The 17,541-nt window shown below is 39.8% G+C and overlaps 1 protein-coding gene across 4 annotated transcripts in view; it reads left to right on the top strand.

Annotated features, from left to right (window-relative positions):
* The window catches only part of VEGFC (vascular endothelial growth factor C), a 63,029-nt gene that overhangs the window by 41,017 nt on the left and 4,471 nt on the right, over positions 1-17,541 (top strand). For all 4 annotated transcript variants that reach the window (XM_044430637.1, XM_044430636.1, XM_044430635.1 and 1 more), the window contains 3 exons: positions 5,627-5,778; positions 10,196-10,305; positions 10,598-10,931. In XM_044430637.1, coding sequence (XP_044286572.1) covers positions 5,627-5,778; positions 10,196-10,305; positions 10,598-10,931 — 596 coding nt within the window. The remainder of the gene's footprint in view (positions 1-5,626; positions 5,779-10,195; positions 10,306-10,597; positions 10,932-17,541) is intronic.

Here is a 17,541-nt window from a genome sequence, read left to right as displayed (position 1 = left end):
TAAAACAAAATATGCTGTTCCACTGTTCAATTGTAAAATATAATATTTCTTCTAGAATTGTTATGTGCTTTGTATTAGCAGAATGATATACAGGGAGCTAAATAAGTGACATGAGTTGAGAAGGGAAAATAATACTATTTTACAGGTAAAAACTATTTAGCACAATCTGAAATATTGTGAAAAATATTTCAAATTTTGCTAAATAGTAGCATGACTGGCAAACTTCAAGGCAGTTTAACACTGCAGGAAAATAAAAAGTTTAGTGTCCTTTCCCAAGAAGAACTAGTGTGATATAAAGCAGCAAATAGCCATGGACTAAATACTGAAATTTGAAAGCAATTATTTTGAGCAAGGGCAAAACCAAATGAACAGAGACCTAAGACTAATTCAACATATCAAATAATTGACTGACAACTCAAATAATCAGAGGACCCAAGTGCTTCAAGCCAGTTTTCCCCAGATCCCTTGCATCCACCCTGCTTAAAAGATCGTGTGGGCAGCTGGTCTGCCACCATGTGCACAGTGTGCTGGACTGGATGGACCTCTGGTCTGATCCAGCATAGCTTTTGTCATGTTCTTAGATCCTGCTTTTGGGTTGCATATAGTTATTTTGTAGGCCACTATGGGATACAAGATACTGGGCAAAATAACATTGAGCTGATTCACCATGTCTCTTCCAGGGTTTTTATATTTTAGCAAGAGGACTAGTCCAGCTTGAAAGTGGCTAGTCACATACATTCTCACATGCATTTGAACAACAGTATTTAGTACAACTCTCAGAATTCATCAGCCAGATAAACTTTTTTGGTCCTATTGGTCTCAGTGGAATCACTGACCTCAAGCATTCCCACAGATAGAGGTAGTCAACCTGGGTAAATTACATAGAAGAATAAATATCAGGTTGTGTGCACCTTTTTGGGAGGGGGGCTGAATCTCTCAGATAGCAACTTTAATTAATCATTTTTAATTTTGATCTGGAAAGCCTAATTCTGCACAGTGCAACTTAAAACAAAATTTGGTCTATTCTAGCTTATAGTATTATTTTAGGAAGAGATCATGAAAAACAGAAATTTGTTACAAAGGCTTAAACCAGCAAAATATGAAGAAATTATATGGAAGGGATAAAAAAAGGAAAAGCTGACAAGAGCCCCAGTCTAGAAAGTTATCTTCAACATTTCACACAATCGCTCTTTGACACAGGAAAACAGTTCCTACCAGGTAACATATGCTGATGTGTACTACTATCTGCATCATGGATAAGCTTAAGAATGTTGAGGATTGGGTTCCACCTTTGATAGCCTTCAGCACCCAGTATCCCCAGGCAGTCTCTCATCCAAGTACTAACCAGGCCTTATCCTGCTTAGCTTCCGAGATCAGGCAAAATTAGTCTGTCCAGGGTGCTATGTTTGTAGGCTATGTAATAACATACAGCAGTGGTCATTTGCACATTCACCTCAATGTCTTCTTTTCCATAATCCTATGGAGGTTTAGGGAAAAAAAAAATGCCTCCCAGCATTCCCTGGCCAACATGATTTCTTCTGTCTAATCAAGAGTAAATAATGCCCCTTGCCACATTCAGTAGTATCAGCCTATCCAGATGAAAAGCAAACATTTGGAAATGCCATGTATACAAACAATTCATGAGATTACAAACCTCTATACAAAGCCTTACTATACACAGCACTAAAAGCAAATTTATTTCTGGATATGGGAAGAGATGTGCATCTTTAAATAAAGAATTCCACACTGCCTGCTTTTGTTCTGTTTTGGCAGCAGTCATAATCAAAATATAATTAAGAGTAATGGTGAAACAATGTCTCACTACAAAATCTCACTGCTTAAATACAACTTGTTGGCCTGTTTAAAAAATTCCTTTCTATATTAGTCATCAAGTAATCATCAAATGTTAAAAGGTAGCAATAATTTCAACAAATTGGTTTCAAAGCATTTTACATGCAAACCGTGTGAAGAAGAGTGTTTACAGGATGAATTAACATGATTGATTGAATTACAGACATTGATAATTATGATTGAGTAGTTAGTAAGTAATTTAATAAATAAATTACTGCAGTGATTCCAGTAGAATTTTATTACAATTAACTTATGTTTTGTTGACACCACTTGCAGCAATATTCATCCCACCTTTATTAGCAGTAGTAGTAGCAGCACACTCAGAACTAATGAGACTGCATTGCTGGAAATCCCATTGAGCTCAAGCCAGGCTTACTTCTCACTATGCATAGGATTGCACTGTACAGTGTCTTCTAAAGCTGCACTCCTGTGCATGCTTTCTGGCAGAATTATATCCCATTGAATGTAATCGGATATATTTTCCACAAAAGCAAGCATAAGACTCCATGTTCACTATAAGTTGACAATGCTAGGCTTCTGTGTTATTAGTTAGAAATGAATGCTAGTAAATGCATGACCACTGAGTTATTTGGCCATGAAGCAATTCCATATGGAATTAAACGTTTGCTTTTTTTAACAGAGGCAATATTAATGAGATATAGGTAAGCTGATGCAGTACCTCTAGCAAAGCCTCACACAAACAGTAATAACAATAAGCAGGCTACTATATATTTTGAACTACTTTGCATATATTATCTTATTCTTTCACTAGACCTATAACGAAGGTTAGCATTATTTCCATGCTGCAGATGCATGAATGGCTGAAAAGTGTAGTTTTCTAAAGTTGCCAATTAAATTCATGGCAAAGATGAGATCTCAGCCACCACACTACAGTAGCCCTTTCAAAACCATTCATGTACTTCTTACTCTTGCATATAGGAAGCAGAACTGAGGGACAGAGAAAGATGGAAGCATAGCACAAGAAGTAACATATCGGCCTATGTGTACTTTAAGATCAGCAAGAGAGGCCCCTGTGAAAGAAGTTTTCCTCCAAGGGTCTTCAGACCCCATCACTGCAGGCCTTCATGAAGGTCCTGAAAACAGACTACTTTACGCTGGCTTTTGCCTAATTATGACTTAGCAGACTGCATTGCAGCTGCACTTGTCAGTTGTAATTTTTATTTTATGCTAGTATTTGTTCTTTGAGTTTTTGCTACCGTTGCCGATTATATTGTCACCTTAGGCAGATCCAGGTAGTCAAATAAATGTGCAAAGGGCTGTATATCTGATTCCTCAAATGGTTGGCATACTTGTTTTATTACACAGTTGCATTCAAATGTGCTATGTGTTCCTTCTTTGTTGCAAATCTATATTTTAGTCTATATTTCAACCTGTAGCAAAATCAATGAAATCATTAGTTATTACAAAGGAAAATATACATTGTGGCTCTTTATTTAAGAGGCAGGAAGTATGCTTGGTAAACTCTTGCAAAGACAGCACTATCTGTCGTATTCTCTACTGGGATTAGTAAACTTCCAAACAAATTAAGTAAACAAATAAATAAATAAACTGGTATCAATACCCTTCACAGCCCAGTAATGTTACTTTCTGTGAATATACACCTAATCATGTGAGGAATTTAAAACTGCATAGAGACAGTATTTTTGTCAGAATTTCAGGCTGGTTGGCACAGGTGCATGTTTATCCCTGGACCTATGCAGTATTCAGTGATGACTTGGATGTGTACTTGAGCCGTCACAAATAGGATATCACAGACAGAATTGCTACTTTTCAGTGAATTCACTCATTTAGCTGCAAGTCATCAAAGGTACGATAGTGTGGAGAAATCAAGTAATGTACATATTTGTGTGAACAAGTCCTAAAAATTCCAATATTAAATTGAATATTAGATTATATATTATCATAATCATCACTGTGAAGAAAAGCCAGCCCAGCTCTTGTGGTTCTCTTATACTCTAAAGTAGGGAAGAAGAAGAAATTAGTTTGGTTCAATATATGAACCAAGCCACCCTGACAACTTATGGCTTGTTATAAAGCATGTTAAACCCAGAATGGATTGCTGTGTCATACAAATCAGGGAAATGGGCTGCAATAAGTAACTAGTGAGCCATCAGGCAGGGCAGGAAAAGAAACCTTTGCCACTCTTGGTAATGTTGCCCAGGGACAGTCACGCCACTGATGACCAAGCAACACTTTGGAGCAACCATCCCTGGCTCTTCATCCACTTTTTAAATTTTTCAGGGAGAGGCAGAAATGCATTTCAGTTGTGGGGTGGAGGGCAAAGGTTCATAGTCCATAATATGGATTCTCATCTGGCCAGTGTCCTAGTAAATAGCCTGAAGTGCCTGATCCTGCCTAATCTTAGAAGCTGGTTCTTGGAAGATCCTGGCAAAAATCTGGATGGGTGACTTAAATGCTGTGGACTGCCCAGAGAGCTTCAGCTACAGGTGGTAGAAACATAATAATGGTAATAATAACAATTTGATGATGATGATGCTGTGTCTGCTGTCAAAGTGCTGTAGGCAGCATCCATGGACATTGATCTTCCAAGGCTGTGTACACATTGCCTTGTGCATGCTTGGCAACACTGAGTTAAAGTGTTGCTGAGTTAAAGCAACACTGAGTTAAAGCAAAGGGCTTTATTCCCCAAAAAGGTGGCTTTCCCTTTGTGGTGTGATCCTCTAGGTTTAAGATATTGCCCTGACAGTTCTCATTTCTCTCCACCTTTTGTACACCTCTCCAAGCCTCTTGGTACCCCAGAAAGCAGAGATCTCTATTCCTCTCCCCTTCCTCTATTCCTCTATTTTAAAACCTACCTGGCTTTACTTTTCTTTTATTGGAGGGGAGGGGAGGGGAGGGGAGGGGGCAATAGAGAAATATGCTGCCTTGAAATCTGCATATATTTCCCTGTCCAGAAAAATGTTTACATTTGCCATGAACTATTCACTCTGCATTGTACATTTGCAGGCTGGGCTGCCATGTCAGGCAAATGTACTTACAGAATACAACAATAAGGTGAGGTCATATAGATAGGTATCTCCCATTAATTTTATGGGGCTAAGTAAATTGTCCATCCTCTGATCCACAACTGAGAAAAGGACAGAGCCAGACCCTTTTCAGCACTGTTACCATGATGGATAGTCAACAGTTCTGTTTCCCTTTTACTTACTCCTATTTATATGAACATAATATAAATTAGCTCTAAAAAGTGCGCACTGTTTATGGCACTGTTGCACACAGCCCTATCAATCCAGAGACTGGTTCTGTTCATTTTGATAAGTAGAAAGGCCAGAGGCTTGAGCAGACAGACAACAGTAATTCAGAAGCTAGCTGGGTCCAGTTCAAACCCCGGAGTGCCACCTTTACTTTCTCTCATATAAATGAATTGCTGCAATTCAATTAATTGTTGGCATTAATTCTGAACGGGACTATTCACTGGCCATAGATTGTCATAGTTAAAGTCAGGTGTGCTATATGAATGTACATATTTTATTTTTTATGACCAAACCCCATGTAAAAAGTATCATGTTACCTTGACTATGGTACTTACCCCATCTATCCACATTTCAATTAGCTGCTTAAACAGTTTGCTGTGAGAATATATGGACTTTTTTCAGGATTTCTCTGTTAAAAAAAAATCAGCCTATGAAGTATCCCGAAAAATACTTTGCATAATGAAACATCACAATCACTTTTGCATTTAGTACAGTCCTGATATATATCTGAGCAGTTTCTCCTCCTCCTTTTTGTGCAGTTGTTTGAAATAACCGTACCACTGTCTCATGGCCCGAAACCTGTAACAATCAGTTTCGCCAACCATACATCCTGCCGATGCATGTCCAAACTGGATGTCTACAGACAAGTTCATTCCATCATTAGACGTTCCTTGCCGGTGACACAATCACAGTAAGTATTAGGTTCTCTTTATTCTCCCTATGCTATGTAAAATCAGTTTAAACTTATTCTGTGTGTTGACAATAAAACTAAGTAAATTATTCATGTTAGATTATAATGGAGTGATCCCAAACATGAAGAAGACATTTAGACGAATCTATTATGTTATTTGTTTAATGAAAAAAAATGTGCAAAGCAAGATCCTGACCTTAATGGCAAAATTACTATAACTATGGTTTGTCATTCGTATGAATCATGGAAGATCTGCAAACATTCCATATTTGTAGTAGAATCTTTCAGGAAATCTAATTTTAAACTTATATGAAAACTTAGTGGTAATGCTCAATCCAACTCTGTCCAAATTATGAATAATCTTCAATTCAACTACCTTATTTAATATTTGCAGAATATTAAATAAGTCCTCTGACTAGTATAGTGGAATATAAGTTGATAGATGAAGTACAGATTAGGGGAACTCTGGATGCAAGTGATCACTCCATCCTTTGCTTTGAGATCAGGGGACTGGGGACGTGCAGCAGGTCAAGCACTAGAAGCTGGGACTTCAAGAGGGCCAACTTTGGCCAACTGAAGGCCAGACTGGGGAAAGTCTCCTGGGATAGGTTACTGGAAGGTAAACTAGTTGAGGAGGGGTGGATGGCACTCAAAAGGGAGGTTTTGGAGGCGCAAGCCTTGATGATACCTCTAGTCAGTAAGGTGGGGAGGCGGAGGAAAGTGCCGCCATAGATGCGAAAGGAGGTGGTTAGAGGGATTAGACAAAAGGGGAACCTCCATAGGAAATGGATACTGGGGCAAATAGACAAAAGGGTATACTGGGAGGAGGAGGCCCATTGCAGAAGGATTCTTTGCAAGGCTAAGGCTGATTACGAGCTGAAACTCGCCAAGAATATCAAGAGCAACAAAAAGGGCTTCTTTCAGCATGTAAATAGGAAGAGGAAGGGGAGACAAGTGGTGGGACCACTAAATAAGGAGATCCAATGACTGATATGAGGGAGCAGGCACAGATGCTAAATGACTATTTTGCCTCTGTGTTCTTCCCAAAGCAGGACTGGGGATATCTGCATGGGAGATTAGATGAGGCTGGGGACTTAGGGGCACAGATTAGAGTCACCCCCCCTTGAAGTCAAGGGCTCCTCAGGGCATTGGACATTACAAAGGCGCCAGGCCCTAACGGGTTACACCCGAGAGTACTTAGAGAGTTGGCAGGGGTTCTCTCATGCCCGCTGGCCTCCATTTTTGAGGCCTTGTGGAGAACGGGTGAAGTCCAGAGGACTGTAGGGTGGCATCAGTGGTCCCAATTTTCAGAAAGGGTAGTAGAAGGGACATGGGGAATTACAGACCTGTTAGCCTTACGTCCATTGTAGGAAAAACAATGGAAAGGCTCATAATAGAGAGAGATCTAGTGATGCTAGATAGGGAAGGGAGGCTGACAGCCACACAACACGGCTTCCACAAAAACAGGTCCTGCCAGACAAACCTTGTGGAATTCTATGACAAGGTTTCGAGATGGCTAGATGGAGGGGATGCAGTGGATGTGGTATACCTGGATTTCAGCAAGGCCTTTGACAAAGTGTCCCATGATATCCTGGTGGAGAAACTGAAGAGTTTTGGGATACACCAAAGCACTGTCCGGTGGATTAGGGCATGGTTGACTGACCGAAAGCAGAAGGCAACCATTAGTGGGGAACCATCGGGATGGCAGCCAGTGACAAGCAGGGTCCCCCAGGGCTCTGTCCTGGGGCCGATCCTATTTAATCTTTTCATTAATGACATGGAAGAAGGGGTGAACTGTCTGCTGATCAAATTTGCAGACGACCCTAAAACTGGAGCAGTGGCCACAACTGAGGAGCAGGTTCTTCAGATCCCAAAGGATCTGGACAGACTATGGAAGTAGGCAGGAGACAACAGGATGGCATTCAATATGGATAAGTGCAAGGTCTTGCACGTGGGGCATAGGAATAGCTGTCATAAGTACAGGTTAGGTGACAAGCGGCTGGAGAGCAGCACTTGTGAAAGGAACCTCGGGGTACTGATTGACTGCAGGCTAAACATGGGTTAGCAGTGTGATGTGGTGGTCAAGAGGGCGAATGCCACCCTTGGTTGCATAGCCAGAAGTGTGGCTTCTAGATCAAGAGAGGTATTACTACCACTTTATACGACTCTTGATGCACCCGCAACTGGTGTATCTTGCACAGTTTTGGGCCCCTCATTACAGAAAGGATATAGCCAGGTTAGAGTCAGTGCAGCGTAGGGCCACAAGGTTGGTGGCCGGTTTGCAGGGGATGGGGTATGAGGCAAGACTGAGGGAACTGGGTCTCTTCAGCCTGGAGAAGAGGAGACTCAGAGGGGATATGTTGGTGACATACAGGTATGTGAGGGGATGTCACACGGAGATGGGTACAGACCTGTTCTCCCCTGCAGAGGAAGTCAGGACGCGCTCCAATGCAGCAAAGCTCAGGGAGCCAAGGTTCCATTTGAATGCCAGGAAGCACTTCCTGACAGTTAGGACCCCAAGGGTGTGAAATGGGCTTCCTCGAGAGGTCATTGAGGCCCCATCGGTGCGAGAGTTCAAGGATAGGCTGGACATGCACATGGTGGGCATGTCATGAGCGGAGCCGGCTGGTGCCGGAGGTCAGACTAGATGGCCCGGGAGGCCCCTTCTGACTCGCTCTGTTTCTATGTTTCTAAGTTGAAAAAAATAAATGAATAAATAATAAGGATCGTAGAATTTAACTGTTTCCCTAAATAGGTGAGTACAAGGTTCTACACAAATTCTGATGGTTAATTAACCCCTAAGTAATTAGAGGAAAGACTGCAGTGGAAATTTCCTATTGCTACCTGGCTCTCAGCTTGGGCCATACAAGCAGTGGGGATTTGCCATTTCTAAATGTTCCTCCTGCACACTATTGTCATGGCAGCACTTTGTAGTAGGTTCATGTAATAGGTTGATTGTGACTGTGATATGCTAACAAATAAGTGCAACCTCTTCCTAGAATGTGGCCAGGTATTGTTAAAATGTAAACTTTTTCTTTTGCCCCAGTAAAAGGTGGCATTACAGCAGTTTCCTCTGCCATTTCTCTGAGTTGGCCATACAATTTTAGATATCCATTAATTCACTAGAGGAAGCTTGAAATTCTAGCATTAATCATCCTGGGTTCCAACCAGAAATTAATATTTCATTTTGAAACGTTTACTGTCCGTCTTCTTCATGTTTGCTCCAAAGAAAGTCCCACAGAATTCAGTCGGGCTTACACCTAGGTGAGTGTACATGGATGGCAAAGGGTTTTCAGCTCTTTTGCACTAATCAATCTAGTTTCTAAAGTGTGAAAATATTTTGTGTAGTTCTGTAGTGTATGAAGACTTGAATTCTGTTTGTCTGGCTTGTCCAGCTTTTAATGTCTTTCCCGTTCTTCCTCAACATAGATATTTTACAGTACAATTCTATACATGTCTTATTAAAATAATACCCATTGGTGGGATTTACTCCCAGGTGTGTATAGGATTTCAGGCTTAGTTGTTTTTAACTGCTTAGTGGTTTTGATAAAGGAAATTTAGATTTACATTATGAACAGTGGAACATACAACCATAACTCAGTCTGGCACCCTATGCAGCAATATAATGTACTGCTCTGCACATGTTTCTCTGGATTTGAAAGCTCGACACAAGAGCTCAACTTCATTACTCTGACAGTCTGTTTAAGGGTGGGATACAGAACCATAATTTTAGCCTTTTCTAAGTGGTTGTTATAAATCTATTTTTTCAGTTGGAACCCTTTAGTAAAGCAAAGTATCGTGTTTTCATTGTCTAATGAACTAAAGTTCCACCTGTGCAGTGTTATGTATTCTGGCTTATATTAAATTAGATCCCATAGCCTAGTAAGCTTTATAGCAGCATTGTCCAGATTTGCAAAGTAATCTGTACCAGAATTAGTGCTTCCTCCAGGTTTTTGAGGGCCCTTGGGCAAGGTACCCTTAAAGAGCTCCTCCACTCAGTGAATTTATCTTCTTACCATCACTGTCATCACTTGTTATTGTTCCTCATTCTCTTTGTCATTGCTGCTACCACTTGCTTGCTTGACAAGGAGACAACTAGACAGCACTTAAGCAGCTCCATTTCCTGCTGCTGCTCCCCACCATCACTGTTGTCTGGGACAAGATGAAAGGCAGGTGAACAGGGAAGTTGAAATGGTGAAAAGGAGGAACAAGTTCCAGGGGCTTTTGTCAGTCAGTATAGATGGAGTCTTTGGCTGGTGCCCAATCATACCTATGCTTGGCACTGAACAGAATGAATAAAATAGGACTAGGGCAAAGACCTCTAAGGTTGCATTGGTCTACTATGGATCTGTGATATATATACTGTACAGAAGCAATTGTCTTCATGCATTGTAATAAAACATCTTTTCCCCAATAGGTGTCATGTGGCAAACAAAACTTGTCCAAGAAATCATATTTGGAATAATCACATTTGCAGATGTCTCGCACACCACGACTTCAGTTTCTCTTCTTATCCTGGGGATATTGGTAAGCAAGTTTAGAGGACAACATGCTTTTGCTTTTCTTTAATGCAAAATAAAAGGAATCAGCATAAACTTCCCATAATTAAGAGCTCTTTAACCCTGGTTTAAGGAATATGGCACAGTTAATTGTTTCTTCACCCCACATTGTAAGATCACAAATTCATTGATTCAAGCATTGATGTAGGATATAGTTCACTAGCTTATGAGTAAAATATGAAATTAGCAACCATTTCTTCCACTTCTTTTTGCAATGCTAGAGCAGAATTATTTTTTTTCAATTCTTGCTATGCTTATAGACACAACTGAAGGATACCATGACATCTGTGGACCTAATAAGGAGCTTGATGAAGAAACCTGTCAGTGTGTCTGCAAAGGGGGAGTAAGGCCTTCCAGCTGTGGACTCCACAAAGAATTAGACAGAACATCATGCCAATGTACATGTAAAAATAAACTGCTGCCTAGTTCATGTGGACCCAACAAGAATTTTGATGAAGAAAAGTGCCAATGTGTATGTAAAAGAACATGTCCTAAACATCAGCCACTAAATCCTGCAAAGTGCATTTGTGAATGTGTAGAATCACCAAACAAATGTTTCTTGAAAGGAAAAAGATTTCACTACCAGACATGCAGGTAAGCAAAGAACAGAAATTTCTTCATGGTCCTGCAGCTTCTCTTTTGTGCTGCTAAAGGGCACTGGTTATAGTTTCTCACATTTCTTAAGTTTGCTAATCATGCTAATACTTGATTCCTGACAGGTAAGTCTGATGCTTATCATGTTGAAACTGTGTGCAAAGTGTTTTACTAACTGCAAGTAAAACATCTCAGTTGTCATACATAATGGCCTAACCAGAAAATGGTGTTTGTTCTATTTACAGGGCATGTTTGCTTTGATTGCCTGAGTAATCCATATTTGGGAATATTATACCAATTCTTAAATGTAATTGATGGGAGTGTTTGACACACATCTTTTAGCATAGCATTTCAATTATCCATTTTGTGGTCTTGATTCTATAGTCTAATAAAGCAGTTGATTTACATAAGCCAGTATTAGGTACATAGGGTTGTAGCAAACCAGAGAGAGCTTGCCTAAATCAACAGTTAAACAAACAAAAATTTGTTTTCTAAAATACATACAATTGTGATGCAATAAATTCAAGGATTTTTAATTAGCATGCTGGAAGTCCTCCTTTATGCAAGGATCTGTTGTGTGAAATAGACTACAAACATCAAGTAGATAAAATTTCATAAAACCAAAAGAAAATTAAGTCCAAAGGCATGTCACACATAATTTGATCCAAGATCTTTTTCAACCGCCAATGTCTATGTTGAGTTTATAGCACAGCCTGCTTTGCTCTTAAAAACCATGTGCAAACTCAGGGAGTGGATTGGGGCCCTGAACACACTCTACATAAAAAGTAGGAAGATGTAGCTGCTAAATACAGACTCAAAGTAATGTCTCTTTTGGCCTTGATAACTAGTTTGATGTTCACTATCAAGCCATTTGCCTGTTAGGATAGAAGGGAACAAATGCAAGTATTGCTCCACTAATCACAAACCTGATTCCCACAGGCTATCATAACGGCTAGTTTACTTTGCATTATAGAGAACTACTGTCTCTAAAGCTAAATGAAAAGCCACATGACTGCCTTTCATAATGTTGTCCTGGGCACAAAGGGACAACATCTTAGAGGCTCTTGCATGATTCTCTCCCAAAGGTCTTCCCTCTGGCCAGGATAAGCAACTAAGATCCCTTAAGCCCATTAGGATTAAAAGGACTAGAGGCAGGGAAGGGCCAGTGATGTCAGAAGTAGTCTGGAGCAGCATAACTGGAAAGGCAGGTAAGAAAGCAAAGCACAGGATTTTCAGTTTGTGATTTTTCCATACCTGGTGACTCATAACCAGGAATCCACACATTTTGACTAGTCCTGGTACTTGCCACCATCGGACAGTGAAGTCTTTTAAATTTTATTTGCAATTGTAACAAAAAAGGGAACAACAACATTGACACTGAATTGTAACAAAAAAGGGAACAACAACACCGACAACAAAAGTGAGCCTGTCACTCTCTTTCTAGCTAATATTGTGAATAGGTATTGTGAATGCAGAATGGAGTCTTGTCTGTAACATCACAGATAAAAATACCCTAACACCCAGCACCTACGAGTACTCTCATGGGTTTGTGCCTATTGCATTGAAAGTAATGAGATGCCATACTGCTGAGGTTCTTCAGGACTTAACACAAGGCCAGGAAGATCCTCCAGGCTACAGAGAAGGATGTGGAGTTCCATCAGAAAAAAAATGTACTCATCTGTGGTAAACTGGCAAGCTGATTTGCCTGTTTACTGCTGAAATGCAAAGTTACAAGCAATGTGAAGTGAGGGAGTTTGATTCATCATTCACACATACAAGTGACATCAGGTATGCATGTGTGAATAAGTTCAATTGAAAATGATAGTGTACGTGGAAAAGTGCACACTATTGTTATTAATAATAAAGGTATTATTAACTAGTTTATCTGGCGCTAGGAGGAAAATATAGCCGTCCTATTTCAAAAATGCCAGTTTTTTCCCCTCCATAAACCCCCACCATTAAATAGTTCCTGTGGATAAATTTAATAGGAATAAAATACAGGATGAACCCAAAGCCGAGCAATTAACTCATCATGGATTATTTTTCCTCTTAGCATAATTTTTAATATATACCAGGATTATGTCTATGCTAAATGGTTATGTTTTCAATTTTTAACAGGCATGAGGCAACTTGAGATTCTGATTTGTGTATATTATCCAAATAAGTCAATCCAGTGTGACAGGTTATACAGAAAAATTTGCACAAGATGTGGCAAGTCAGCCCATGATGATTATAGCTTCTGTGTCTTCCCCATTCTTTACTGATTTCCTCATAGCTGTGTTGATTTGTCAAAAATAGTTGTAATATAATCTTGTTATAAACACAGAATGTCCTTTTTTTTTTTTTTTTTTGCAGAATACAATATCCAGCTCCAAATCTATTTTCTGGTCATATTAAACATGGATTCGTCTGTACCATGATTAGCCACACTTAAAAACCCAAATAATCTACTAAATTTTAAATCTAATTTCATATTGCTGATTTTAGCTAAGTTACTTCTATTGACTAAAGCCCTTATTAGGACATTGTTGCTCCTTACTCCTGTATTGTTTGTGCTGAGAAATGAGCCACAATAAGGGAGCAACTGATGCTTTAAATACGATCAGTTCATCAGGTCCCACAGAGTTGTTTCAAATGAACATTGCGTAAACACTGTCCATCATTCCTCTTTGCAGGATGTGTAGCTATTTCCATTGTGACTATTTTCATATAGACACAAGAACAAGGCAGGAACTTCCCAATATGGTGTAGTAGTTAGAAGGTTGGACTAGCGCTGTGGGGACCTGGAATCTTCTACTCCCATTCTGCCTGTCACTGATTCTTAGTCTAACCTACTTCATTAGGTTGTTGAGAAGAAGCTCTTGCATGCTGCCTTGGCTCCTTGGAGAAAAGGCAGGATATAAATCTAGCAAATAAATATAAAATTCCAAACAAATTTACTGAATGGGATCATCCCATGAGGAACACAATAAGATGTAGTTCTGTGTACAAACAAGTATGGCACATCTTCCTGATTAATCCCAATGAAAGTAGCTACTGGGTTCACTTAGTTTTATGTGATAAGATAGTGACAGATATTCCTGAGGGATGACTACAGTAATGCTTTTTTTTAAGACTGACAGCTCAACTCAGTTCCTCCTGATATTTTCCTAGCAGAGAGGCATCCACATGAAATGTTCTTAAATGCTTTCTTACTAATTCTTCCTGTAGACATTTACCCTGGTAAGTCCCCTAATTTATCAAGAAGAGTGCTGTTAGTACTACAGTTACTCTTGCTTCTTCCACTGCTTTTGCTTGGAGGTTAGAATAACATGCAATAGGTTCTCCCAGTTTTGCCTGTTTCTAGGAGTAAACATCCTGACTTCTGTCAGCATAAGCTATAATTTGTTGTCACAAGCCACAAGTAAGAAAAATACTGCCTTCATGGATTCATCTTTGTATCCTTTCCCCATTCATGGCTGTGGTTCATTGTTAGGTTTTCACTGGGTATTCCATGGTTTTTCTCAAAAAGGTTTTTGTTTTTTGCTTTTTAAACCACCCTGCCTTGCTCAAAGATGGGGTGGAAGGGCAATACATTGTGATTTTCATGTTTAACAATTCTACACATAGATTACTTGCTGCATGTAAACATAAACTGGGCTTGCACGAAACAGCAAATAACCCTGCAGTGTTTCTGCAGTGCATGGATTTTTGCCCAGGCTCAGTGCTCAGATGATCACATGGATGGCATCATGGTTTCTGCATTCCCTGCTCCATCCTCATGGCCTCACCACGTATCTCGGCAGTCCCATAAGCCAAATCCCCACCTTTTCCATATTCTTGACTATGGAACACAGCAGCCTTCTAATTGATCCTCTGTGGTCCTGTGGCAGGTCCCCTCTCCCAACTTCCCCGCAAGTGCACCTGCGAGTCTGCAGTGCTTCACACCTATGCCAGACCCCAGAGATTTTTATTGAGTCAAAATGAACAGTGTCACTGTGATTCCCTTCATCTTTTCCCTCCATGTATTTTCATTACGTCTTCCAAATGTAAGGGAGAAGGACATCTAGCTTGACCAGTGGGACTAGGTGAGCAATGACATCTCTGCTCTTGCTAGAGGACCCTATGAGGTTTCCATACCAACAATGGTAAACTGGCAGTCCTGGGTCTGGATGACTGGAGAAGCCATAGTGAAGTGTGGGAACTTTAGAACAGACTGTTGATTCTCTCTGTGGTTTCAGAAGACAAACCCTACCATGCAGGAACTCCAGAACTGGGTTTGGACATTACAACAGACCTATAACAATAAGATTTCACCATATGTTACAATGCTTTATATTTATATGTGAGCATAATATGTGATGATCTGTCTGCACACAGAACATATATAGTTGTGTATGTGTGGATGTGTGTGTATATACACACACACACATACATACATGCAGTATATATTCATCTCTCCTCTAACTTTCTATCAAGAAAAATGGTACTCAAAGCAACACCCTGGCATTTGTGACATACTAAATAACTTCTAAGAACAGTATCCTGTGCTATTAAAATAGAGATCAATAACCAAAAAAGAATTGCTCCAGGGGAAAAAGCTAAAAATGATTCTATTATTGTGTAAGTGAAATAGGTGCCCCACAAGCAGACTCATTAGAAGGGAAAAGGGAGGGTGGGCAGAGATGTACCAGAAAGGATTTCCTACATATCAGAGAAAATCGATCATTTGTTTTGTTTGCTTTATGTGAGCTTTTAAGCCACAACTACAAACATAATTTGCAGGGAGCAAGATCTGTAAGATGCACACTGCCTTCATGTTGCCTCCCAAAAAAGAGTTTTTTAAAAGAGACCATAAATGCCCCTGCAATAAAGAAACAAAGAAAAAACCTCAGGCAGAGGATTTTGCCTTGGAAACCATGTGTTCTAAAGAGCACATATACTTTCTTCAAGCCTGTTTTCACCTCAATACAAGGCCTGCTGCAGCCAGAGCAAGACATTTCTAGTTAAAGAAGCAGGCTGTGATGGCTGTCCCCAGAGCCAGGTGTCCCAATGAAATTTAGGAGATCTGGCTTTTGAGTTTTAAATCAGATTGGACCAGAAAAAGGAATGGGTATGGTGAGCAACTGTCTTCTTGTCTTAGTATTCTTCTCCCATTCCCCTCCACAAATGTGCTTTTGAAGGCCTGTACTTTTAATAACTTATTTCTAACCTGGAATATGTAAGTGCACTATTAATCAGGAGGAATGTCAATAGAGCATTGCTATACTATGTTTAATAAAAACAGTGAGACAAATTTAACAACTAATTAAAAATATAGCTGTTTTGAAACTTGAAACATACACTTTTTGCTTTTGACTCACCGCCAGCATTTGAAAAGCCAAAGACTAATACTTTGTCTACATTATACACCAGAGGCTATTTGGCATTGTCAGTATGAGGTTATGTTAGGTCAACCTGTTTTAAAAACAACCGTAAGAAATTATCATGCTATGACATACTTGTTTATAGCTTTTGTGCTGCAATCCTTGTAGAAACAAACTATCTACTGATGCAAAATATTTATCTTGTAAGCATGAAGTGTTTGCTAGTAAAATATTTGATTACTTTCTCGACTGAAGGACTATAAATTATTACTTTCTTTTCATCGCCTTTTCAAGCTGTCATATATGTAAGCTCAAACATGCATATTGCTCCCACTGATGTAATACGAACTGTGTATGGGCAAAAGTGTGTTCTCTGTACAGGCTCACGGCCATGTTTCAAAATTAGACTGTTTCCAAGAGAAATTGTTGGCAAATGTTTTACAAATGAGAGTAATTCTGATTTGTAGAATGGCTCACTGTGGCTATATAATTGGTTGGCTTCCTAGCATTGTCTGGGAGAGTCATAGGATCATGCAGAGCTCCAGCTCCAAGGTCCTGTGTTTTGGGGGCTGGAACAACAAAAGCCAAGTCCCTGCCATGCCTCTCTCACAGCCAGCACAGAAGCAAAACGGGCCAGCTGCCTTCCCAAGGTTGCAACCAGGCCTCAGAGAGGACAGAAAAGGAACATGTTGGGAGGTGAGGCAGGCTGGGGGCAACACTGTGCTAAACCCTGTTTGCACCTCAGCCTCCCTGCCGCCATACTAAGCCAGCTGGAGAAAAATGGCCATATAAAGAAAATGCATGGGATGAGGAGCCAAATATTGCATTGGACACGTTTAAGCCTCCAAGTTGAGCGGCTTACATGCCTCTAAGGTGGAGAGTATTGGATTGCATCCTCAGAATAGTATATAGTAACAGTAGAAAAATTACATTATTAGATATCTACATAGGTTTCTCATACTTTGGATTTTTGTTCATTGTATAGTTTATGAATCTATTTAAACTTATTCATTAAACACCTCAAACAGATTTACGTAGATCTGTACAATTTAAAACACAGTCACTTTATTAATAATACTTAACTATGGAAAGTGCCCATTTATTTTGATTCTGAAAGAGCCATTGTGGTAGAATGGATAGGTTGTTTGCCTAGAACTGATGAGCCCCTGTTAAACTGTATACTCGGAGATAAACTATATATTACCATAGCTGCATAGTTCTGGCCTTGAGTGTAGGGCAGTTTCAACCACAAATTGCCAGTGTGG

Source organism: Varanus komodoensis, unplaced genomic scaffold, assembly GCF_004798865.1.
Source record: "Varanus komodoensis strain SLA01 unplaced genomic scaffold, ASM479886v1 scaffold21, whole genome shotgun sequence".
In the NCBI taxonomy this organism is placed as follows: domain Eukaryota; kingdom Metazoa; phylum Chordata; class Lepidosauria; order Squamata; family Varanidae; genus Varanus; species Varanus komodoensis.
This window is presented reverse-complemented; position numbering and strand designations above follow the sequence as displayed.